The sequence below is a fragment of the Oncorhynchus mykiss genome, chromosome 22 (assembly GCF_013265735.2).
Source record: "Oncorhynchus mykiss isolate Arlee chromosome 22, USDA_OmykA_1.1, whole genome shotgun sequence".
Taxonomy (NCBI): domain Eukaryota; kingdom Metazoa; phylum Chordata; class Actinopteri; order Salmoniformes; family Salmonidae; genus Oncorhynchus; species Oncorhynchus mykiss.
This window is the reverse complement of record NC_048586.1, coordinates 34,709,834-34,737,218: the sequence shown is the minus strand read 5'-3', so window position 1 is coordinate 34,737,218 and position 27,385 is coordinate 34,709,834. Positions and strand designations below refer to the sequence as shown.

General features: G+C 43.3%; 1 protein-coding gene across 7 annotated transcripts in view; it reads right to left on the bottom strand.

The window, feature by feature from the left end:
• Positions 1-27,385, bottom strand: part of LOC110501792 (unconventional myosin-Ib) — a 169,164-nt gene that overhangs the window by 34,824 nt on the left and 106,955 nt on the right. For all 7 annotated transcript variants that reach the window (XM_021579618.2, XM_021579620.2, XM_036959173.1 and 4 more), the window contains 8 exons: positions 26,470-26,564; positions 19,614-19,718; positions 18,065-18,111; positions 9,890-9,953; positions 6,603-6,701; positions 5,947-6,050; positions 4,657-4,804; positions 313-431 (listed from right to left, as the gene is read on the bottom strand). In XM_021579618.2, coding sequence (XP_021435293.1) covers positions 313-431; positions 4,657-4,804; positions 5,947-6,050; positions 6,603-6,701; positions 9,890-9,953; positions 18,065-18,111; positions 19,614-19,718; positions 26,470-26,564 — 781 coding nt within the window. The remainder of the gene's footprint in view (positions 1-312; positions 432-4,656; positions 4,805-5,946; positions 6,051-6,602; positions 6,702-9,889; positions 9,954-18,064; positions 18,112-19,613; positions 19,719-26,469; positions 26,565-27,385) is intronic.

Here is a 27,385-nt window from a genome sequence, read left to right as displayed (position 1 = left end):
CAAAATTTTGGCCTAAAAGTAATGTGAGATAATGTCTAGATGCTTTTTATAGTGGAGATCAAGTTTATAACTTCCCTGCCTGGGCTGATGAGACAGTGGATTGCACAGTCAGATGGAACAGAGTAATTAAGCATTTTAATGTCATAGCTTTAGCCAGTGGTAACTTGTAGAATAGACACCGGCTGGAAAGCGCTTTTAACCAATGAGCAATCAGAATTAGAACCACCCGTTGTATAATACATTATATACACACTCATGTTTAAATAGATAGAACTAAAGAAGTGTGATGCTATACAGTGCTGATCTTCTCACCTGGGCCACGTTGAGTGTGGTAGACACCTTCTCCATCTTGGCTTCCACGGTGCGGTAGCTGAAAGCCCTCTCCAGCACAGACTGCTCAATCCCCAACAGCTCACACATCTCCTTCAGGTCTGGAAAATAGAGCAGAGGAAACTCACTGACAGAAAAACTGACACAAACGCTCAATCATAGAGCTTTGTATACAGGCCGTAGGCAAAGAATAGCTGTATAGCAAACAGAATAGGCAATGACTAGATGAAACAATTCAATAAAGGAAATCTATCCCCTGTGAATAAGGAATCTATATTAATGTTAAGCTTTACCAACAATGCCACTTGATGCCAGTATCACAGTTCAAGTGGGTAGCCATTAGGGCATTAGCTAAACCCTTTCCTTAGAGAGATAAGGTGATCTACTCTGAGATCTCAGACGATCTCCTTTAGGATCAGTGTTGTCTCCTGGCCAGGATACCCCAAAGCAGCCGGACGGAGTAATGTTTAAGAGCAGTTAGTGCATTAGCCTTAATGTAATTAGCTATTTACAGGTCAATTGTCTCACTCAATTGTCTTATGTAAGAGTAGTGTTGTTGACAAATGTCTTTGTGTATAGTGACAGCTGTCAAATGGTCACAAGGGGAAATTCCATTAATAACCTAATGTAGAAAGTAGAAGTGTGGACTTCATGATTCACACCACAGGCCATGTGGACTTCTTCCACTTAAGTGTATCCTGTAGATTAGAAAGGAGTTTGCAAAGAAAGAATGCAAAGTTGTCACGGCTGGGTTATTCAGACATGCAAAATATTAAATTAGCTTAATAGGGGAGAGCTGTTAGCAGTTACATAAGTAGGCGTACTGTACTTACCACCAGAAAACATTGCATACTATAGAAAACTGTAGTTAAGGAGTGAATGTTATTCATAAGGGTTACAAGGAGAAAATCGGACCTCACCTAATTTAAAATGGATGGCCCTCCATATTCCACCTACACCCTCTATGAATGCTTGAAGAATAAAAACAAGTGACCATCCCCTATATCCAAGGTAATAAATAATGTCTACCATTTACCCTTACTTCTCAGACAGACCAGAGCGTGAGACATGCAGTTTCAGAAACCATTCTTCGTCCTGTAAGCATTACATAGCAACACAGGAATTTTGATAGTGCACAGAGCTGCAGGCCAGAAGGTTGTGGGATCTCCTTTATAGTAAAAGTATTGCATTCATCTGTCATCGTATTTGCAGGTCCCAGAAAAAAATGGCCTTTTATGAACACTTCATGCAGTTTTACAGCATTTTAAAAATTAGAAGGATATTTTGTTACACCACACAAATTACCGAAATTACAGGCTAGGAATGGACAGAGATAGTGTGCCTGTGTGTTCATCGTGTCATATTTCTCCAATGTCAAATCAGTGTGTCTTGTTTGCAACAAAACTGTCCCTGTTTGCAAATAATTAAATCTGAGATATCACTAAGAATCTGAGCATGGTACTTTCAAAAGTTAGGCATTCATTTCCACACCAGACAGAATAGGACAAAGCACTGTTAAATATCACATTATATAAATCAGATAGCTTAATATTTTGAAGAAAATAAAGCCTGACAATGGGTAGGCCTGCGTTTTTTGCCATTTTCCTTCATTCAAAGGTAGGCGTATGGCATACCCTCATATCCCTTCAATTCAAGTCTTGGTTTGAACGGAACAGCTCTTCACTGACACAGAAGTAGGCTATTTAAAGAGTGCATGCTGGGTGGAGGAATTGACCAACAAATGTATGGACATTGCAGCCTATAACCTAATGTCATCTGTCAAACAGGTAGGCCTACCTCTTACTTCTAAGACAGGAATAAATACACTCCCTCACAAAGCCCTCTTGTTAAAATTAAGACTTTAAATGCTTACTCAAATTTGACTACTTTCAGCACCCATGAGCTGGCCCTTTCTATTGATTGTGTCATGGCTAATGCTTCAATTGCAAGCCGAAGAACACCATCCCAACTGTGAAGCACGGGTGAGGCAGCATCATGTTGTGGGGGTGCTTTGCTGCAGGAGGGACTAGTGCGCATCACAAAATAGATGGTATCATGAGGATGTAAAAGTATGTGCATCTATTGAACCAACATCTCGACATCAGTCAGGAAGTTAAAGCTTGGTCGCAAACGGGTCTTCCAAATGGACAATGACCCCAAGCATACTTCCAAAGTTGTGGCAAAATGGCTTAAGGACAACAAAGTCAAGGTATTGGAGTGGCCATCAAAGCCCTGACCTCAATCCTACAGAGGATTTGTGGGCAGTGCTGAAAAAGCGTTTGAGAGCAAGGAGGCCTACAAACCTGACTCAGTTACACCAGCTCTGTCAGGAGGAATGGGTCAAAATTCCCCCGATTTATTGTGGGAAGCTTGTGGAAGACTACCTGAAACATTTGACCCAAGTTAAACAATTTAAAGGCAATGCTACCAAATTCTAATTGAGTGTATGTAAACTTCTGACCCACTGGGAATGTGATGAAAATAAAAGCTGAAATAAATCCCTTTACTATTATTCTAACATTGCACATTCTTAAAATAAAGTGGTGACCCTAACTGACCTAAAACAGGGAATTTCTTACTAGGATTAAATGTCAGGAATTGTGAAAAACTGAGTTTAATACCTCTTAAAGCTAGGGGGCAGAATTTTCACTTTTGGATAAATAGCGTGCCCAATTTCAACTTCCTGCTACTCATGCCAATAAAATAAGATATGCATATTATTCATAGATTTGTATAGAAAACATTCTGAAGTTTCTAAAACTGTTTGAATCATGTCTCTGAGTATAACAGAACTTATGTAGCAGGCAAAACCCAGAGGACTAACTGTTCAGTTTTTTTTCCCCCTCTTTGTTCACTATATTGTCTTTGCCATTGGATATTTAATAGGAACCTATTTACAGTTCCTACCGCTTCCACACGAGGTCGCCAGTCTTTGGAATATGGTTGAGGTTATTCCTTTGTTCTATGAAGAAGTAGGCCAACTCGGAACTGGGGACACTTTTGTGATTTGCGCAAGACGTGAACAGCAGTGCTGGTTTGTTTTCGTTCCTGTATTGAATACAGATTGCCCCGTCTACAATTTGCACTGTGCTTCACCGAGCATGCAGTTCGTAGCCTATAGTTTATGGATCATTTGATTGAGACTTGATATTGGGTGCCCAGCAGAGTCAGATGAGGGGAGGTTTCGGGCACACAGCCATATATAGCCTAATTAGCAACTAATTCTAAAAGACTGAGAAATGTTTACAATTTATTGATTACCAATTACATGTCCCTCCCCTGGACTAGATTAAAAAAAATACTAAACCCTCCCCTTGACTGAAATTGAAAAAGCAGGACCCTCCCCCATTAACCATTCTTTAAATTTCGATCCATCCCTTAAGCCGGGTGGACACTACATGACTTTCAAATCCTAACATCGCTGAGCCTCTCACATTAAACAACCATCTTTCCTGTAGGTTGTTTTGTCTTGACAACGCAGTGGTGCGCACACTAAATGATCTGGCACAGACAGGGGTCACACTACAAGATTCTTCACTTGGTCATGAGGATTGTTGGATACCACGCTGTCTGGCTCAAAGCAGCCTCAAACATTTTCAGTCCGACATTCACGCTTGACAGTGTTGAAACGTCTAGCCAACATTTTGAATTTAATAATATTGCTTGTGTACTTCAGAGCTGTAACAATTTGACATTTTGGCTTTGGTTAATGTCAAGTACAGATGCATACTTGTAGTAGTCATTGCTCCTGCTCGAGAGTCTACAGAGTTCTGGGTGCCGCAAAACATCAATCATTTCACTGGCTTCTGTTCTGGCGAGCTCTCATGGGCTATTGCTGATCACTTGTCAAGGGGATTTTGGTTTTGATCTCAAAAACTTGTCTGGGACAGCTAAAATTGGGGCCAAAATCATGTAGTGTACACCTGGCTTTAGTAAACCATGAAATGAAACATTAACAGGTAGAGGGCAGTGCAACAACACATCAGCTACTGCTGATGGAACTTACTGGTATGATTTGTTGTGGAGAGGTTTACCATTGGTCAGTGGTTTAAATCTAACTGATACGTTACAGTATGCTTATTTTATAGCGTTTATTTTATACATCCTGCAATGCAAAAGAAAAACAATATTTTCTACAACCACAATACATAATATTTACATTTTCAAGGTGTAAGGGAAATCCACATTCTTTGCTATCCAAAGGGGCACAAAAGTTGTGGGCACAAAAGTTTTTTTTAAAAGTGAGATGTGTATGCATGTGTACTGTAACAGGACATTGTGGCCCACCGTAAAGCTGCTGGTTGTCCAGTCAGACCATTGTCTCACCATTCTTGTCCTTGACCCTGCTTTCGTCGAAGCCGTTGACCCTGGACTCTGGTTTGAACTCAATGTTCCCCAATTTGAGGACGGCTGCTACCAGCTCTAGGACCAACTGCACCTCATCCTCCATAAAACCCACAATCTGCATTGCATTCTGGGAGAGAACATAGAGAGAAACAGCCTATCAGACACTTAGCCAAGGCGAGGTGCAGAATAACTAATCTTGATCAGTTAATGAGTAGTTATTTGGGATGCAAGGTGATTTGAAGATCAGTGATTCTCCTCAGTCTGAAGTCAATGTACATGTAGTCAACATCAAACACACACTAGTAACAAGGACAACAGGAAGAAGAGTGAGTATCTGGACTGGAGAGAGAAGAGCGAGACAACTAGTGACAGAGGGCAAAGTGATGTGGACTGTGGTGGGGGAAATATTTTAAATTATGAAATGTGTGTTACTGTGATTTGACACCGTTGTGAACAAGGGTGAGAGAAGACTGTAGCAGGCTGCCTTTGGCTCCTTCAACAGCATCATATCCAGTGGAGAGGCCTATGTGGTATAGCACTGAACTCAATCGTGTTGAGTTGGACTGCAGCTGAGACGTGGCCTGCTCCCTTACTGAGAAAAGTACTATGACAGAATACACGGAACCCGCATCCCAAATGGCACCCTTTACCCTACAATACTTTTGTCCAGGGCCCATAGGGTGCATTGTATAGGCAATAGGGCCATATTTGAGACGCAACCACTTCCACAGAGTCCAAGGGCAGCAAGACAGTGGTTTGGGATAAAAGGAAGGCAGGCACCTCATAACATCCTCTGTGTGTTGTCAACAGTAAGTGAGTCAAGAGGAAGAGGGGCTGAGAAGCTGCACATTGTGACCATGCTCTGCAGCGACAGCCCCACATGTCGGTGTGGGAGGATGCAGCTGCTGTTTCTCCCTCAGGTTTCCCACAGCAGCACAGAAACGGGCAGCCAGACTGCCACTGTGTATTCTAAAGCATTTAGCTATTGTTTACTGTTGGGAAGGCCTGCACTGCAGGTGAAATTCCTCTTTGAGTAATAAAAAGTGGATATAGATAGAAGTTACATAACAGGGGGAGAGGCTGTAGAGGCAGCTAGCCCATAATCAACCCTTGGCTGGTAAGGAGCAGGTTGGCATGGACAAGAGTTACCTTAATCCAATCAACCTGCCCTGGAGATAAAGAGCTCAGACCAGCCCTTACCCTACACCTCAGCCAAACCAACAATTACAATGACAGACAGGAATTAGTGTGAGTGAGTGAGTGTCCCACCCTGACGGTCCTAAAGCTTGCTGCGTCGTCTAGTCCATTGACGGTGGCTGAATCCAGACTCAGGTAGTTGTACTTACTGAAGTCTCTGTCCAACTTCAGCTTCGCTGTGGGCCAGAAAGACAAACACACATGGCTTTAGCATGGCCTATTCAGTCAATGCTGGTGTGCAGGTGCTATACACGCACGCAAACATTTCAGAGTAGCAGTTTCAATGGGCACCTTTAAAGGCCTGTATCAGGTATCAAAGAAAGCCATTCCACTGCGTGGTGTATTGGATTACAGGCTACATTAACTGCTGCTAAATCAAGTCATTTGATATTTGTCCACCATGATATTGTTCTCCTTCAACAATACTGCCAAACAGTGGCTGAGCTCCAGCTGAGAACAAATAAGCCATACTGGTTTCACAGTCTTTGTTCTCTGTACTTAATCACAGGTTCATGTTTAAGTAATGGTCACGTAACCAAGACATGCTTCCGCTAAGATAACTCGTGACATTATATTTAGCACCGTTTCTAAGTGTCATTACATATCTTAAACATTCATGTTGTGACACATGCAATGAAGCTTCATGACATGTTAATGACATTGTCATGCAGGTGTTATAAGCACTGGTGTCAAATGAAGTGTTACCGATAACTGTGTGTATAACTTACTCAGGGTGTCACCTGAAGCTCCAGAAAGAAGCTGGTAGAAGATGTGGAAGTTTCTCTCTCCTCTTGGCTGCTTGCAAACCCTGGACTTCTCCAACAAATCTACGGGACAACAGAAGTACAGGGGATTAAAAAGACATGACTGTTATAAAGAGAAATGACAACTTATTTGATGAGCTTTCTACACGGGCAGGACACAAAGGATTCCATTCAATGAGCTAAGAACATAACTGATATTTTATGTCTACACACGGTCAGTGTCAGACCACATCTGTAGTGCACCGATGGATGCATCTCCCTGTTATAGCCAAATATTAGTGTTTCCAAGGTGACCGAGCCATGGTCATGTTGCCGTCTCATTGTTCATTGTATAGAAGTGGAGCCTCCTAGCCAGCCGGCACAAGAAGACCCCGAGGAGGAAAACATATGAAGAGATCAAGTCAGCTGCTCCTCCATGGCTAATGACCAACTACAACAACACCTATATTGAAAGGATATATTTATATATTTGGTTTTGAGTTTGGTAATGGACAGGCATAGAAAAGCAATGTTTGCTTGACAAGCCAAGTTATGTTGAAGATAGGGCTATATTCCGCCCTGGGACCTGAGTAGGATGCCTGTTGGCATTCAGCGACGAGCCCCAAGTCCTGACTCATCTTCTCAGCAGGGCCATTAACTGCTTGAAGAGAGTCAGGAACCACTTCATAATGAATTTACACCCTCTCTGACACAGGAGGTCAATAGAACGTACGTGTGTGTATATATGCGTGAGCCCCAGGCGTCAACAGCTATAAGGTAGGTGGTCACGAATCGGTGCCAGCTATTGCTAGCCACGCTTCAACGCCACATGGTAGTCACTAAGTGTGTGTTCAGCATTAAGTGTGTGTGTGTGTTAAATACTAAGTGGTTCTCTCTGGGTTGTCTGTCAGCTCATCAATAACGTAGCATCTTTTACAGAGCGACAGACGAGCCGAGCTGAGAGATGCGTTGCCTCTGAACTGTAATCAAAAAGGGGACAGAACATGGATCCTTTCTTCCTCTCTGCCAAACCTACGAGATTCACATGTAGCTGCCTGCAAGCATCCTATTGACCAGATCAAACTCACAACAGTGAGTTCCAACAACAGAAAATAAGACACAGGAACAACAAATGTGGCTCAAGAATGTACTGAACATTCAGGGTCTCCCCCACAGGGGGCACTTCTCGCTGTTGTGACCTTTCCTCTTTTGTACACTGGAAGAGTTCAGCCCTGTTATTGATTTCCACTACTAAGGCCGCTTTGCTATGTTTTCCATGCCTGCTGTGAAGCATTTGTCAAATTTAGAATGGTATTATGAACAAATGAACAAACATACATTTAAGGAGAAATGTCAGACATGCTATATGCTGCAAAGTAAGAATGGAAGTCCTGTCTTGCTGTTTTGACTAGGGTATAACAAGCACCAAAAGACTGGCCTTTTGGGCATTGGAAACCCTCTTCCTGGCACGTTACCACTATTCAAGTCTACTTTGTTATCGCGCCAAACTAATTCCCCAATGACAAAGTTAAAAACATAAAAAAAGATTCTCAGTCCAGACAAAGTTCAACACATACAGTTTGACACATTATCCCATACAAAACTAGCATGCATGGATGTAGTGTCCTAAACCCTCCTCCACTGTGGCCTAACCCTAGCTGCTCCACTGTACTGTGACCATGTCCTAGAGCAGGGGTCCTCAAACCGCTCCTGGGGACCCATAATCGTTCCATGCATTTGATCTTGTCATCAGCTAACATTTGATTTAAATTGTCAACTATTTATCAGGCCCTTGACTAAGTGAATCATGCAAGTTAGTTCAGGGCTACAACAAAATTGTGAAATGACTGTGGATCCCAAGGAGAGGTTTGAGAACAACTTCCCTAGATGTGTTCCTGCTCTATGCCTGCAGTTAAAGAAGACATTCAGGTCATGGAGCAAGCTAGAGATTGTGCGAGGGCCATAACTAGCTGTCAGCTGACTGTGCTGCAGCAGCAACAAAGACCCAGAGGAATTTATAGCGTGTGACTTCTGAGGGAAGCCCTCAGGCAGTCAAGGCCTTTCCCCTTCCATCCTGTCCTTCTCGTCACTCCATCCTAATAAACATCTCCTTGTACTGGACCGTCTTCATTATCTACTCCATAATCAAATTTCAAATCACATTTATTTATAAAGCCCTTCTTACATCAGCTGATGTCAAAGTGCTGTACAGAAACCCAGCCTAAAACCCCAAACAGCAAGCAATGCAGGTGTAGAAGCATGGCGGCTAGGAAAAACTCCCTAGAAAGGCCAGAACCTGGGAAGAAACCTAAAGAGGAACCAGGCTATGTGGGGTGGCCAGTCTTCTTCTGGCTGTGCTGGGTTGAGATTATAACAGAACATGGCCAAAATGTTCAATGTTCATATATGACCAGCATGGTCAAATAATAATAATCACAGTGGTTGTAGAGGGTGCAACAGATCAGCACCTCAGGAGTAAATGTCAGATGGCTTTTCATAGCCGATCATTCAGAGTATCTCTATCGCTCCTGCTGTCTCTAGAGAGTTGAAAACAGCAGGTCTGGGACACGGTAGCATGTCCGGTGAACAGGTCAGGGTTCCATAGCCTGTTAGTCTGTTTCCTGTGACCTCATGGCTGAATCTCTTCATTCCAGACATAACATGATCATGAGACAGGACGAAACAATAACAGAGGTTGGAGGGACAAGATAGTGCGACAAGACGAGGCACTGCAGTCAGAAACTAGTCTTCCATGATTTAATGTGTATGTATGTAAACTGTTTAGGTTGTTTTAGTTTGCTTCCTCACCCTCTAGTTCTTGTGCGTCAATGACCCTCCATTGACTGGAAACAATGTAATATCTTTGATCGCCATCTCCCTTTGGTGAGCCGACCAACCGGGCGTGCAGGGACAGCATGTGGAATGTGACACGCTATGATCGACCCCCACTCCCCATCTCTTCCCTTCTTTCAGGCCCTCCCCTCTCTCTATATCTCCCAGTCCCGCTCCATGACTACCTCTCTATCGCTCCCTGGATCTGGCCCTGTGGTGTATGGTGTGAGACAAACCATTACCATGGTGGGATGACTAACTGACTTACTGGGGGATTTAATTGAGCCAACTGTGTCAGTGGGATATAACCATGAGAGGGCTACTCTATCACTACCACGCTCACATCAGTGACATGACAGGGCTAGAGCGATGGAGGAGAGCTTAGCATGTGGCCATTCTATTGCAGCATAAGGTGTGTGTGTGTACTTTATAATACTCACAGTTGCTAATAACTCCACCCAGAGGGTCTCCTTTGAAGTCAAACTCAATGTCCATGTATTTTCCCTGCAGAGAAGGAGAACACAGTGGTTAGAAATGCCTGATAACCACTATATAGGGAATAGGTGCCATTTGGAACACACCCTCGTCTCTGATTTCCCTCTATGTCCTTTTTTCTTTTAGCAATGAAGTGGTTTTCCAGGCAGCCAAAACAAGAAAAAAGGACCAATGGGATGAGTCGGGCACAGGGCCCACCCCTTGATAACAGAGCATTAAGGTCTTTAATACCGTGGCAACGTCACTTTGAAGCACTGACATTACCACAATGCCCTGGTGTGGCTTTAAAGTTATTCTCACTAAGTTACATATCTTGAAAACTTGATTGCTGACAAGCATAACATTTTGGGACTATGTCAACAACAGACTAATGAAACAAATACCAAAAGATAGTTTTGGGGTGGAGTTTTCCTTTACATGATATTCTTCAGGAATCAATGGGTAAATATTAACAACTGAAATGGCCATTGAACAGATTCCCAGATCCCAGGCAGTAGGTAAGAGGCAGGAGGCAGCTCTCATACGCACAGGCAGGGATCACTGCAAACCTCACCAGAGGGAATAGAAAGGAGTTCCTCTTTAAATTAATTTTGAATAAGACGTTTTGTCTCCAGGCACTAGACCTGTTCATAAAGTCAGCTACCAAATCACACATTTGTTTTCTGTGACGTGATGGACTTTAAGTGGAGGAAATGCCTTTGTTTCTTCTCCCATTTGAAAGGCAAGTAAAACAAACCATCTCGCTCACTTTCTCCCTGTGTTCTGTTTCAGGTTTGAAATAGAAGTTATAAATGACGGTGGGCCCAGTGTCTTCGCGGCCGTTGAGATTTTCTTCCTTTTATTTATAGCTGACAGTTCTTCAAAAAGCTGTAGCTTAAACTGGCGATAGATGCTGCCAGGTTCAACAACATCACCAGTTTCTCTGCAGGGGGAAGAAACAGGGCAAATAGTCGGTCCTCGTTTTGAGGAGAGGAGTTTGGACAAAATGGCTTTCGTTGGAACACACAGGAGGTGCTCATCCAGCAGTTTATACCAAAGTTACCTAAATATAAACAGATCAGGCATAATCCCAAAAGATTCCCCTGCTATGATATCCTAAACCTGAGCACAGGCTAGGGCCAGATAGATAGGTACACCATGGGGTTGGTGAGTGAGTGGCACAACCTTATGGATGCCACAGAGGCCGTATAGTTTGGTACATGGAGTACTTGTACTCCAGACTAAACTGACTCATGGGACATTTAAGTTAAGATAACAAAATGATACATGACATGAGTAGGGGCTGTGAATTTTGCACCGATGACCAGATCCCTAACCACAGCCCTAGACATTAGGTCATCATCATGAATAAAAATGTGTTCTTAACTGACCTGCCTGGTTAAGTAAAGGTTAGATAAATAGGCATTAGTTGAGGACTGGTTAGCCTCTGAGGCAGTCTGGGGTATGGGTCAGTCAGTCAATGCGTTTCCAGTCTTGGGGAAGCCTGCAGTAATGTGATGACATCAGAAACATTGGAATCTAGAACAGGCAGCTGCTGGCTGCCAATGGGCCCCTGTGGAATACACAGTCAGCCAGCAAGGAAGCGTGAGAAAGAAAGAAATACCGTGCTGCAGTCCAAAACGGGACATCTCATTTTATATCTACAGCGTCTGGAAATGAAATGTTTTCCTAGATTAGTCTGCCAGACAAGAACCTTGCAAGAGCAAGATAGTGATTGCATCATCAACCTGCTGATGTTTGTTCCATCATTCAAAGCGTCAGTCAAAGTTTCCTAATGCTCCAGTGCTGCCGGAGCCATGTTCGCACAAAGAATTCTCACTGTGCATAAGTCATTTTAGGGAAGGCGAGGTATAGTAGGCGGCCTCCAATTATGTTAGTTCCACAGGGGCAGTTGGCGTATGGCAGCTGAGGAGCAGCTTGATAGGTCAAAGGTCAGCGGTCACTAACACAGTTACTGTAAACCTAACCCTCCCATTGGCTGACGATATTGTATCATTGATACAGTCTCCACACCAGCAAAGGCCTGAGACACGAGATGTTTTGCAATGATGTGCTGTAATCTTTAACTGTACCAGCAGCACCGTACTGGCGCCTGGGCCAGGTGAGGGGGGAGTGGATATCTTTAATCCTTTAAGAGCCATCTCCCTGTAGGAAAACATGACGCCAAGGAGTTGCGCTTCTGGAGAAAATATACGTTTTCCAAAGGTAACTTGGCAGGGGCCATCGGCAGACACCTGGATATAGTTGCCCCCAAAAATTACCCTGACGTGGGTGTCACCTCTATCCTGTGCTGTTGCTATGCTGTAACTGTAAATGTAATGTCTTGGTGTTATGTAAGGTTCTGCAGAGAGAGACAAATGCAGGCTACAATGAGAGAAGAAAAAGAGGGAAGGACAAGGGGAGAAAGTGATGAGAGAAGAGGAAAAAAAGAGAAAGGTTGAGGGTTTGTTTGTCTGTCTTAATCTAGAGTAAACAATGAACTTCATTGGACGAGACCATCAGACACAGAGTCTGAGAGGATGGCGCCAGAAAGAATGGCAGCAGTTTTAAAGGATCCTGACCAATTGTGCTGATCTTAACTTTTTTTGTACATGTTTCCGCCATCGTTTCATATGATCGAAAAGCGCTTCTGGACATCAGTGCTATCACTAACTTCCATTTGGAAGAGGAATTCTACTTCAATGAAATGGAAGCGAAAGACATTGATTATCGTGGACCAGGCCCAAATCCCCAATACTTTGAGGAGACGCCGGAGTGTGGGATACCTGACAAGACTACATCGAAGAGTGGTAAATTGCCTCTACCCTCCATCCTATTGGTAAACATGCAATCGCTGGAGAATAAACTGGATATGCTCCGTTCGAAACCATCCCATCAACGTGATCTGAATAACTGTAATATCCTATGTTTCTCAGAGTTGTGGCTGAATAAGGACATCGTAAATATAAATCTAGCTGCTTTTCTATACATGGCAGGACAGAACGGCTGCGTCCAGGAAGCTCAGAAGATTGGGGGTGTGTGTCTCTTCGTTAACAACAGCTGGCGCGCAATCTCCAATATTAAGTCTTGAGGTTCTGCTCACCTGTGATAGAATACCTCATGATACGCTGTAGATCACACCATCTACTAAGAGAGTTTTCATCTATATATTTGGTAGCTGTCTATTTACCATCACAAACCGATGCTGGCCACATTAAATGGGCTATATAAGGCCATAAGCAAACAAAGAAACGCTCACCCAGAGGTGACTTTAATAAAGGAAAACTGAAACCTATTTTACCTCATTTATACCAGCATGTCACCTATGCAACTAGAGGTAAAAAAATAAATTTAAAAAAACTCTAGATCACCTACAGTAAAGCTCTCCCTCACCCTGGCAAATCTGACCATAGCTCGATCCTCCTGATTCCTGCTTACAAACAAAAAGTCAAACAGGAAGTACCAGTGACTTGCTCAATACGGAGGTGGTCCGATGAAGCGGATGCTAAGCTACAGGACTGTTTCACTAGCACAGACTGGAACATGTTCCGGGATTCAGCCGATGGCACTGAGGAGTTTACCAGTCATCGGATTCATTAATAAGTGCATCAACGATGTTGTCCCTACAGTAACCGCACGTACATATCCCAACCAGAAGCCATGGATTACAGGCAACATCCGCAATGAGCTAAAGGCTAGAGCTGCCACTTTCAATGAGCGGGACACTAATCCGGAAGCTTATAAGAAATCCCGCAACACCCTCCGACGAACCATCACAGGCAAAGCATCAATACAGGACTAAGATCAAATCCTACTACACCGGCTCTGACACTCGTTGGATGTGGCAGGGCTTGCAAACTATCACGGATTACAAAGGGAAATCCATCCGTGCGCTGTCCAGTGACGCAAGTCTTCCAGACAAGCTAAATACCTTCTATGCATGCTTCGAGGCTAGCAACACTGAACCACGCATGAGAGCACCAGCTGTTAAAGACGACTGTGATCACGCTCTCTGTATCCGATGTGAGTAAGAAATGTAAAAAAGGTTAACAAGGCCGCAGGGCCAGAAGGATCACCAAGATGCATAATCTGAGCATGCGCTGAACAGCGGCAAACATCTTCACTGATATTTTCAACCTTTCCCTGACCCAGTCTATAATACCGACATGTTTCAAGCAGACCACCATAGTCCATGTGCCCAATAACACCAAGGTAACCTGTAGCAGTGAAATGTTAGACACACTCCAATTCACATATTGCCCTAACAGATCCAAAGACGACAATCTCTATTGCAATCCACAATGCCCTTTCCCACCTGGAAAACAGGAACACCTATGTGAGGGTAGGCAACAACACATCCGCCAAGCTGACCCTCAACATGGGGCCCCTCAGGAATGTGTGCTTAGTCCCCTCCTGTACTCCCTGTTCACCCACGACTGTGAGGCCACACTCACGACTCCAATGCCTTCATTAAGTTAGCAGACGACATGATGGTGGTAGGCAGTTTCACTGATGACGATGAGACAGCATACAGGCATTTCGCTACAATAACATCTGCTAACCATGTGTACGTTACCAATACAATTTGATTTAGTCAGAGACCTGACAGTGTGGTGCCAGGACAACAACCTCTCCCTCACCGTCAGCAAGACAAAAATGAGCCAATCATGGACTACAGGAAACGTGGTGCCAAGCAAGCCCCCATCCACATCGACGGGTTGCTGTGGAACAGGTCAAGAGCTTCAAGTCCCTTGGTGTCTACATCAATAAGGAAATATCATGGTCCACACTAGGGCTGGGCGATATGGCAAAAATCTCATATCCCAAAATAGGTCATGTCATATCCCGATAACGATATATATCACGATGTAGCACATTTTCTGTAAATTCAATGAATAAATAGTTTATATAAAATGACCACATGTAAAGGCCTAGTTCTTATTACATTGTGAATTATACTCACAAATAAAAAAGGTAGTCATTTGATTATTTCTCCTTTTATTTAGATAATTTGTGCACATTTTCAATGAACCATAAACAATTAATGAACATGCACCTGTGGAACGGTCGTTAAGACACTAACAGCTTACAGATGGTAGGCAATTAAGGTCACAGTTATGAAAACTTAGGACACTAGAGGCCTTTCTACTGATAGAAAGATGCCCAGGATCCCTGCTCATCTGTGTCAACGTGCCTTAGGCATGCCGCAAGGAGGCATGAGGACTGCAGATGTGGCCAGCGCACTAAATTGCAATGTCGGTACTGCGAGAGAGGATGGACAGCTGTTCATCCTCGCAGTGGCAGACCGCGTGTAACAACATCTGCACAGGATCGGTACATCTGAACATCACAGGTACAGGATGGCAACAACAACTGCCTGAGTTACACCAGGAACGCTCAATCCCTCCATCAGTGCTCAGACTGTCCGCAATATGCTGAGAGAGGCTGGACTGAGGGCTTGTAGGCCTGTTGTAAGGCAGGTCCTCACCAGACATCACTGGCAACAACGTCGCCTATGGGCACAAACCCACCGTCGCTGGACCAGACAGGACTGGCAAAAAGTGTTCTTCACTGACGAGTCGTGGTTTTGTCTCACCAGGGGTGATGGTCGGATTCGTGTTTATCGTCGGAGGAATGAGCGTTACACCGAGGCCTGTACTCTGGAGCGGGATCGATTTGGATGTGGAGGGTCCGTCATGGTCTGGGGCGGTGTGTCACAGCATCATCAGACTGAGCTTGTCACTGCAGGCAATCTCAACTACAGGGAAGACATCCTCCTCCCTCATGTGGTACTCTTCCTGCAAGCTCATCCTGACATCACCCTCCAGCATGACAATGCCACTAGCCATACTGCTTGTTCTGTGCGTGACTTCCTGCAAGACGGGAATGGCAGTGTTCTGCCATGGCCAGCGAATCTCAATCCCATTGAGCACGTCTGGGACCTGTTGGATTGGAGGGTGAGGGCTAGGGCCATTCCCCGAGTAATGTCTCGGAACTTGCAGGTGCCTTGGTGGAAGACTGGGGTAACATCTCACAGCAAGAACTGGCAAATCTGACACAGTCCATGAGGAGGATATGCACTGCAGTGCTTAATGCAGCTGGTGGCCACACCAGATACTGACTGTTACTTTTGATTTTGACTCCCCCTTTGTTCAGGGACACATTATTCAATTTATGTTAGTCACATGTCTGTGGAACTTGTTCAGTTTATGTCTCAGTTGTTGAATCTTGTTATATTCATACAAATATTTAAAAAAAATAGAAAATAAACACAGTTGAAAGTGAGAGGACTTTTCTTTTTTTGATGAGTAGTTTTATATATATTTATTTTTTTGTTTGGCATTCCTGTTTTACATGTAAATTTGGCATTAATACGTGTCACATATCAATTTGCATTTGGTACCTTGGGTCGAGTGTTAGCACCAACTATAAATTGGGGCCATGTCTTTGCAGATGTAAGATGTAAGAGCAGCTGTTATCTCCTTCCATCTTCATGATTCCTTGCCATATGGTGTGCTACGGGCAAAAGCCTCTTGCAACGTCTGAGTTGGGGGTTTGTTTTGAGCACTCAACTGTACTTTCTTGGGTCTCATCCGTAGACCCTCTCCGTACGGTTTCACATGATTCTTGCATAGTTGGTAAAAGAGGTTAGTGGTGTTTGAGCCTGTTGTCAGGACAAACCTGCGGCATATTTTGCAGAGGACGGTTTTCTGGTCTGTTTCAGACTTTTCATACGCAAACCACGTCCATGCGACCGAAATAGCCCCTCTTAGGTACGAGCTCCATGTCTCCATGCTCTGTGTCACATTCACTCTCTTCCATGTTTGTTGGTGTTGCAAATTTCCTTCAACATGGCATGTGTCCAATTGACAAACAACATTGCCGTAAAAAGTGTGATTTGTAAATAAACAATAGAGCATAATATGAAACGATAGACATTTTTCTGTCATCACACGATATATATCGTCATATCGCCCAGCCCTAGTCAACACAGCACGGCAAGCAGTACAGAAGCAGCAAGCCTGGAACCAACAGGACCCTGAACAGCTTCTACCCCCAAGCAATAAGAATGCTATATACTAAGTAAATGAAAAACTACCCGGAATATCTGCATTGACCCTTTTTGCACAATTTTCTTTTAACTCGTCACATATGCTGCTGTTACTGTTTATCTGTGCCGTTGCCTAGTCACTTTATCCCTACCTATATGTACATTTATTTGTTTAATATTTTATTTAACTAGGCAAGTCAGTGAAGAACAAATTGTTATTTACAAATGACGTCCTACCCCGGCCAAACATTAACCCAGATGGCGCTGGGCCAATTGTGCACCGCTCTATGGAACTACCAATCCCGGCCGGTTGTGATACAGCCTGGAATCAAACCATGGTCTGTAGTGACGCCTCTATCACAGCAATGCAGTGCCTTAGACCGCATAATGTATCTACCTCAATTATCTTAACTCAGTACTGGTACTCTGTGTATATAGCAAAGTTATTGTTACTGTGTATTTATTCCTTGTGTTATAATAGATATTTTTGACTCTCTCTCTTATCTCTGCATTGTTGTGAAGGGCCCGTAAGTAACCATTTCACTGTTAGTCTACACCTGTTGTTGTGAAGGGCCTGTGAGTAACCATTTAACTGTTAGTCTACACCTGTTGTTGTGAAGGGCCTGTAAGTAACCATTTAACTGTTAGTCTACACCTGTTGTTGTGAAGGGCCTGTAAGTAACCATTTAACTGTTAGTCTACACCTGTTGTTGTGAAGGGCCTGTAAGTAACCATTTAACTGTTAGTCTACACCTGTTGTTGTGAAGGGCCTGTAAGTAACCATTTAACTGTTAGTCTACACCTGTTGTTGTGAAGGGCCTGTAAGTAACCATTTAACTGTTAGTCTACACCTGTTGTTGTGAAGGGCCTGTAAGTAACCATTTAACTGTTAGTCTACACCTGTTGTTTACGAAGCATGTGACAAATAAAATTTGTTTGAGGACACCGATCCTCATTGGAGGAGACCATCAGACACGGATTCTTATTGGCGGAGACCAGACACTGATTCCTATTGGAGGAGACCATCAAAGCACCGCCAAACTTCACTGTTTGTGTCAGGACAACAAAGAGAGAGAAAGGGAATACTTACAAATCGGGATGAGTTGTCATTTCTCACAGTTTTAGCATTCCCGAAAGCTGAAAAAAAAGAACACACATTGGTTAGATAGAGGGCATTCCAAATCAGTAGATAAATATCTATTGTATAACTTCAAATTAGGGAAAGTAATGAAGCAACCTCACCACTTTCTCTGCTAAATCATAAGCACTAACTCTTTGCATACGGATGGCTTGATATTTCAGTTTAGTATACCCATTTCTAGAAAGTGTCACACCAGCAAAAGCCAATCCTATCCTAGTCCTCATTCATCGGTCAATCATGCAACACTTCATTCAGTCCCATTATGTTATTGGTGGTCTTACTGCTCAACACAGACTCGCTACATTTAAGTCAGTGGGTCAGTGTGTAAACTGTGCACTACGCATAACACACAATTACCAGAGACCATCAATTATAAGCCTGAAGTATTTTATAGTTAATAATAATAAATATTATATTCCATTTAGCACACGCTTTTATCCAAAACGACTTAGTCATGCATGCATACATTTTAAGTATGGGTGGTCCCCAGAATCGGACCCACTATCCTGGTGTAGTAAGCACTGTGCTCAACCAACTGAGCTACGAGTCACATTTCTTAAAACAATGACCATTTACCAAAAAAACACACAAAAAACCCTGAACAAAGCATTCGCTTGCATATTCAGCACACTATTTTAACTAGGCTAATATTTGTGGGAGCACCAACTACAGTAAAACTGCATTATTTGTGTTTTCTACTGCTCTCCAAAACCAGTTTAACCACATTTCACACTAAACAGCATTCATTTGTCATTCAACACACTACCGTGTAAAAATCAGGTACCTTGGAAGCCTGAGGGATAGACTAGAGCCTTGTGTAGCAGGATATCTGCTTTGTGCCCCCCCCCCCCCCCCCCCCCCCCCCCCTCCTCCTCCTCCCTCTCCCGTCAAGGGCCATTACAGCCTGTAGCAGTTAAACTCTCACAGATGTGTTCTGGGCCTGGCTCTATAGCGTAGCAGCTCAGTACTGGGCATCAGTATCCTGGCTTCCTCCTTCATGGGCATTTCCTGTCTACAGACTCCAAATTAAAAACACTGCCGTCTTTGTGCCAGCACCCAAGTATGGAGAGGGTTTTTTCCTTCCTGATGTATTGGACTGGGGATCAGTGAATATTTGAAAGGAGGTAGGGAAATTCTAGAAAGTGTATCATAGTGTGTTGTAGTGAAGGGCAGAGACGAAGAGTGGACAGATGATGCATGTTATGTAAACTGTAATAAACATCTACATGTTGTAAACTCCGGATCACAGATATTCAAAATGGCGTATAGGGGCCGGTTAGAAATGAACAGTAAACTGAACGTTGTAATTGTTGACAAAAGCACTCAAGCTCTATGGGTTGACAGACATGTGAGAAAGAGACATATAGGGGGAGAGAGAAATAAAAGTCTTAAAGTGGGTGTGTCCCTCTGATGCCTTGGCCTTGCTGGCTCTGAACCTAAAGCATGGGAAAGAGAAAAAGGGTGGGGTTGATAAAATGAGTATGGTTAAGACACTCACCCTCCAGCACGGGATTTGACTGCAGCAGCTGCTCCTTCACCTTGTTCACCTCCTGGCCCCTCCCACACACCGCCGCCACATATGACATCACCAGCTTACTGGCCTCTGGATGTTCAGAGAGAGATAGACAAGGTTCTTTTATCAAAAATCTGTCTAAATCTAGACATGGCTGAATTGAGGCACACCCCAAAATCCCCCTTACAACAGCCCTAACCAGTCTCTCCCTCCACACCCCAAAATCCCCCTTACATCATACTCCAGAGGCCCTACAGGGATGGGGTCTGGGCCCCTCCCTGGAGAAGAAAACATGATTCACACGGTCCAGAACTACCACCACCCACCACCTTGTTAACTTACAGTTCATTTTATATAATTGATTATTACAGCAATTATCACCATTAATAGTCCCGATCGCACTAGACAGTGAGCACATTATATTAGGAGAACTTGTTGAGAGAACTTGTTGGTACCCAGACCAGCTCTTTAAAAATGGCCTGTATGTATGAATAATCGGTTCGGATAATCCTTGGTTTTTCCCAGAATCAATTCCCATGTCAAGATTTAGCCTTTAGCCTAGGCCAGCTTGTGATTCAAATCCAAAGGATTTATAAGTTTATGTGCATTGATATGATTATGAAATGTTCCTGAATCATCCTCTGTCTGGTCTTGATAGAAATCATCATGATGAAGTTACATGGTTTGTAGTATTAGTCTTATGAAGTCCAGTCATGGTTTGTAGTATTAGTAGTCAATAAGATGACTGTGTCTAGCTGTGACCCATAAACAGTTTGAGACCTGTCAATCAAACAGAGGAAGAGGATGTGGTGGACAACAGTGGTTCTCTCAGCTCACAAATGAACCTGGCTAGTGGCGCTGGTGGATTACTGACACTAAGAGTATAGATCTGATGAAGGAAGTAAGTATTGAGAGGAGAGCCAAAAAGCAGATAAGAAAATCTTATTAAGAGGACCTATATGACAACACATATACTATTAATGAGAGAGAGGGTAGAGAGAGGAGCAAAGAAAAAAGCACAAAAGTTGAATTAAAGGACCATAGAACCTAAAGCAAATCTAGAGGATCATATCAGTAAGAAACCTTATAGTGAATAAGCTAAAAATCACCATTATCATGTGCGGTAATCTCAAAGGTTTCTGATCTGTAACAGCAGTATTTATAACCACCATGACCTTTGAAGACTCAATGCCAAAATAATATCCTTCAGCCATATCTCAGGAATCAGAAGCATGTGTAACAGTATAGACTTTACGCCCGTCCCCTCGCCCCGACCTGGGCGCGAACCAGGGACGCTCTGCACACGTCAACAGTCACCCTCGAAGCATCGTTACCCATCGCTCCACAAAAGCCGCAGCCCTTGCAGAGCAAGGGGAACCACTACTTCAAGGTCTCAGAGCAAGTGACGTCACCGATTGAAACGCTATTTAGTGCGAACACCGCTAACTAGCTAGCCATTTCACATCCGTTACACATGCATTGTCACCTGTATATTGTCCGATAACAGCTTTGTCGTCACGGCTCTCTCTATTCAATGCTACATCAAAGACTAGACCTAGTATAACTAAACATGTTGATACACTCTCTAGGTCAGAGATATCCTCTGATACGTAGATAGTGACCAATTGTGATTCAGTCATCCACTTATTTACCCATCTTACCATCTCACCCCATCAGATATTTAGTGAACTCTGACCTCTGTCAGCACTGTCATTGCTAAGGAGACCAATTAATGATGTTGAACAATGTAATACCACTTGACTAACAATGTTTTGCATGAAATAAATGAGGATGTCAACATTGCAGTGACAGATAGGCCAAAGCCTTATAATCAAAGCACCAGTTAACCACAATGGTTTCAGGGCTGTGGGATATCTGCTGACATTAACATAAATTTATTTCTGAGATGAAGGCCACGTGTAGGGAGTTTATTCTAATCCAAGTGGAGAGTAAACTAGATTGACACCACCTTGGTAAATCACCCAGTAGCCCACTTCACCTGGCAGGGAAGTGTACTGTAGTTTGACTCCAGCTGAGTGGTGCCAGGCCAGCAGAAGGAAAGCCAGAATTCTAATAATAGAATGGTTAGAACCTCTGAGAAATCTATTAATTCCACCACAAACCGATACCACAAAGGATCTTCTAACATCAAAAAGATAATGGGTATGCAACTTTTAAAATACCAAGTCCTGGTTTATCGTGTCGGCAGATTTTCAAAGCCACCACCCAGTGTACTTCTGAATGAAAGTCCCTCCAACAGTCTTGTGTTATTAAAGTGGAAATGAGAAAGCCTTAGGTCAGAGGCAGAAAAGTAGGAAACTCGAGAGTAACAGCAGGGCAAAATGTTGTGAGGTTACAGTACGTGAAGTGAATGTTATGTGAAGTGATCCCATGTGGCTCAGTTGGAAGCGCATTGCGCTTGCAATGCCAGGGTTGTGGATTCGATTCATATGGGGGACGGGTATGGAACAAAAGTATGAAAACGTATGCACTCACTACTGTAAGTCGCTCTGGAAAAGAGAGTCTGCTAAATGACTAAAATGTAAATGTCAATTGCCTTTTGATAGTTTTGGTAAAAGAGTAACACAAAACCACCAACAAAAGAGAATGTCATTTTAACTGATATCAGGAGAAGGACACAATGTGATAGTGATATCATCCCATATAGGGAGCAGGGGGACGCTTCCGTCAATTCAATATGGCCATCACCTGGAGAAAAAACATTCTCTGCCAAAGTAGTGTTTAACAACTAGGCAGTAAATACCATTCCATGTGTGATTTCTTACAGCGAATCTTCCCCTACAGAACACTTTCCAAGATTAAACACTGACAGCACACACCATGACAAAATTAAAATAATAATTAAGAGCTGTCACGGTTTGTTCCTAGCGTTTCGTCTGACTTTAATTTGATTGTCAACGTTTGTTTCCATTAGTCAGCCCCTTTAGTCTTTACACTCAGTTGTTTTGCCATGCCTGCATGTACACCTACTGTTTCAGGTACAAACATGACTTTGGCTTTCCCATAACAAATCTTGCCCCAGCTCTGGTCTGGCAGAAGGTAAGTTTATCTAACTCTGATCTAAATCCAACATGTTGTTGTGGTTACTGCTGACTGCCTGCCCTTATTATCCATTTGCCCTCAGCTACAAGTCTCAGTTTGTTCTACAGACAGAACAGAATGTACTAGAACAATGCAAACAGAACACAGGCCTACAAGGTTAAGCTAGCAGTCTCAAGATCAGTAAACTCTTGTGTGGTACATTCAAAAGAATCCACAACAGTTGTACAAATGGCTTCAGAAAGTATTCATACCCCTTGAAGTATGACACATTTTGCTGTTACAGTCAATTCAACATACATTAAATAATATCCCATAATGACAAAGTGATAACATGTTTTTAAAAAAGAAACACAGAAATCTAACATACATAACTATTCACACCCGAGTCAATACATCTTAGACTCAACCAGAAAGATCAAAGCTGATTCTAAGAGCTTCACACACCTTGATTGTCGTACAAATACTAACCATTTAAAAAACACAAAATAAAAACCACTATATTATATTCAAGCGCTGTCAAATGGGTTGTTAATCATTGCTAGACAACCATTTTCAAGTCTAGCCGTATATTTTCAAGCAGATTTAAGTCAACACTGTAATTAGGCCCCTGTCACCTTGGTAAGCAACTACAGTGTAGATTTGGCCTCGAGTGTTAGGTTATTTTTCCTGCTGAAAGGGGATTTCATCTCCCAGTCTGGTGAAAAGCAGACTAAACCAGGTTTTCCTCTAGGATTTTGCCTGTGCTTAGCCCCATTCCATTCAAGTATTTTTAATCATTAATGATTACAAGCATACCCATGACATGATGCAGCCAACACCATGTTGTTTGAAAATATGGATAGTGGTACACAGTAATGTGTTTTATATGATTTGCCCCAAACATAACACTGTATTCAGGACAAAAATTGAATTGCTTTGCCACCTTCTTTGCAGTATTACTTTAGTGCCTCATTGCAAACAGGATGCATGATTTGGAATGTATTTATTCTGCACAGGCTTCCTTTTCACTCTGTCATTTAGGTTAGTAATGTGGAGTAAATACAATGTTGTTGATCCATCCTTAGTTTTCTCCTATCCCAGGCATTAAACTCTAACTGTTTTAAAGGCAACATTGGCTTCATGGTGAAATCCCTGAGTGGTTTCCATCCTGTGCGGCAACTTTGTAGTGACTGGGTGTATTGATACAACAGCCAAAGTGTAAAGAGTAACTTCACCATGCTCGAAGGGATATTCAATGTCTGCTTTTCATTTTTTTCACCCATCTACTAATTGGTGTCCTTCTTTGTGAGGCATTTGAAAACCTCCCTGGTCTTTGCAACTTAATATCAAATCAAATCAAATTTTATTTGTCACATACACATGGTTAGCAGATGTTAATGCGAGTGTAGCAAAATGCTTGTGCTTCTAGTTCCGACAATGCTGTAATAACCAACAAGTAATCTAGCTAACAATTACAAAACTACTACTAGCGGGGTGAACAGGCAGTGGCTCGGGTGGTTGTTGTCCTTGATGATCTTTATGGCCTTCCTGTGACATCGGGTGGTGTAGGTGTCCTGGAGGGCAGGTAGTTTGCCCCCGGTGATGCGTTGTGCAGACCTCACTACCCTCTGGAGAGCCTTACGGTTGTGGGCGGAGCAGTTTCCGTACCAGGCGGTGATACAGCCCGACAGGATGCTCTCGATTGTGCATCTGTAGAAGTTTGTGAGTGCTTTTGGTGACAAGCCGAATTTCTTCAGCCTCCTGAGGTTGAAGAGGCGCTGCTGCGCCTTCTTCACGATGCTGTCTGTGTGGGTGGACCAATTCAGTTTGTCTGTGATGTGTACGCCGAGGAACTTAAAACTTACTACCCTCTCCACTACTGTTCCGTGGATAGGGGGGTGTTCCCTCTGCTGTTTCCTGAAGTCCACAATCATCTCCTTAGTTTTGTTGACGTTGAGTGTGAGGTTATTTTCCTGACACCACACTCCGAGGGCCCTCACCTCCTCCCTGTAGGCCATCTCGTCGTTGTTGGTAATCAAGCCTACCACTGTTGTGTCGTCCGCAAACTTGATGATTGAGTTGGAGGCGTGCGTGGCCACGCAGTCGTGGGTGAACAGGGAGTACAGGAGAGGGCTCAGAACGCACCCTTGTGGGGCCCCAGTGTTGAGGATCAGCGGGGTGGAGATGTTGTTGCCAACCCTCACCACCGGGGGGCGGCCCGTCAGGAAGTCCAGTACCCAGTTGCACAGGGCGGGGTCGAGACCCAGGGTCTCGAGCTTGATGACGAGCTTGGAGGGCACTATGGTGTTAAATGCCGAGCTGTAGTCGATGAACAGCATTCTCACATAGGTATTCCTCTTGTCCAGATGGGTTAGGGCAGTGTGCAGTGTGGTTGAGATTGCATCGTCTGTGGACCTATTTGGGCGGTAAGCAAATTGGAGTGGGTCTAGGGTGTCAGGTTGGGTGGAGGTGATATGGTCCTTGACTAGTCTCTCAAAGCACTTCATGATGACGGAAGTGAGTGCTATGAGGCGGTAGTCGTTTAGCTCAGTTACCTTAGCTTTCTTGGGAACAGGAACAATGGTGGCCCTCGTGAAGCATGTGGGAACAACAGACTGGGATAGGGATTGATTGAATATGTCCGTAAACACACCAGCCAGCTGGTCTGCGCATGCTCTGAGGGCGCGGCTGGGGATGCCGTCTGGGCCTGCAGCCTTGCGAGGGTTGACACGTTTAAATGTTTTCCTCACGTCGCCTGCAGTGAAGGAGAGTGCGCATGTTTTAGTTGCAGGCCGTGTCAGTGGCACTATATTGTCCTCAAAGCGGGCAAAAAAGTTATTTAGTCTGTCTGGGAGCAGGACATCCTGGTCCGCGACGGCGCTGGTTTTCTTTTTGTAATCCGTGATTGACTGTAGACCCTGCCACATACCTCTTGTGTCTGAGCCGTTGAATTGAGATTCTACTTTGTCTCTATACTGACGTTTAGCTTGTTTGATTGCCTTGCGGAGGGAATAGTTACACTGTTTGTATTCGGTCATGTTTCCGGTCACCTTGCCCTGATTAAAAGCAGTGGTTCGAGCTTTCAGTTTCACGCGAATGCTGCCATCAATCCACGGTTTCTGGTTTGGGAATGTTTTAATCGTTGCTATGGGAACGATATCTTCAACACACGTTCTAATGAACTCGCTCACCGAATCAGCGTATTCGTCAATGTTCGTCAATGTTGTTCGTCAATGTTGTTGTCTGACGCAATACGAAACGTATCCCAGTCCACGTGATGGAAGCAGTCTTGGAGTGTGGAATCAGATTGGTATTATCTGACTTATGCACAGTTTTACTCCTGAACTTATTTATGCTTGACATAACAAAGGGATTGAATACTTATTGACTCAAGGCATTTCAGCTTTTAATTTCTAATTCATTTGTAAACATTTCGAAAAACATAATTGCACTAACATTATGGGGTATTGTGTGTAGGCCAGTGACAAGAAAAAATATGTGATCCCTTTTCAACTTAGGCTGTAACGCAAGATGTAAAATGTAGAAAAAAGACAAGGTGTGAATACTTCCTGAAGGCACTGTAAATGTTGATGTATTGGTATTATTTTTTGTAAAAAAGTGTTACAATACAACTGATTCATTCATGTACTGCAATTAAAGGCGGAAGAACAAACATTTGACCATGCTTAGTGGTTCTGTGACTCCGCCCACAAAATGTAACTTATACAGTTAGTTAACTTGAACTAATTCCTCTCAAAATTAGCCCATAAAAGCATGTTTGATACAGGACTGGGCTCACCGGTCTTTCCAGCTCCACTCTCTCCTGTGATGAGGATACACTGGTCTTTATCCTGGTCCCTCAGAGAACGGTAGGCCTCGTCTGCCAGGGCATAGCTGCAACACAACAAGGATATTCACATTAATTCATAGTCCACAAACACATTGGATATTCAATTGCATCACAGGTCCATCATCTCCAGGCAACTTAAACAACACATCCAACCCTATATTTTCTATCACCCAAGCTTGTTCTATTGTATACACCAACACCGATTCCACTAATTACATGCTTGTTAAGTTTAATAGTTGAATCCAACGTATTCAACTTTGTTCCCAAGACAATCGAGATTGCCTTGTTATCCCTTTATAGCTACACTGACAGTGAGCACACACAACCACACACACGTGTTTTTCTTTATTTGTACTATTTTCTTCGCTGTTGAATAATAGTGAAGACATCAAAACTATGAAAAAACACATGACAGCTTTGCACACTATTGGCATTCTCTCAACTAGCTTCATAAGGTAGTCAACTGGAATGAATTTCAATGAACAGGTATGGCTTGTTAAAAGATCATTTGTGGAATTAATTTCCTTCTTAATGCGTTTGAGTCAATCAGTTGTGTTGTGACAAGGTAGGGGTGGTATACAGAAGATAGCCCTATTTGGTAAAAAGTCCATATTATTGCAAGAACAGCTCAAATAAGCAAAGAGAAATGACAGTCCATCATTACTTTAAGACATGAAGGTCAGTCAATCTAAGGAATCTAAGATTTTGAAAGTTTCTCCAAGTGCAGTCGCAAAAACCATCAAGCACTATGATGAAACTGGCTCTCATGAGGGCCGCCACAAGAAAGGATGACCCAGAGTTACCTCTGGAACTTAACCTCTGCAGCAGATTTACCAGCCTCAGAGTGCAGCCCAAATAAATGCTA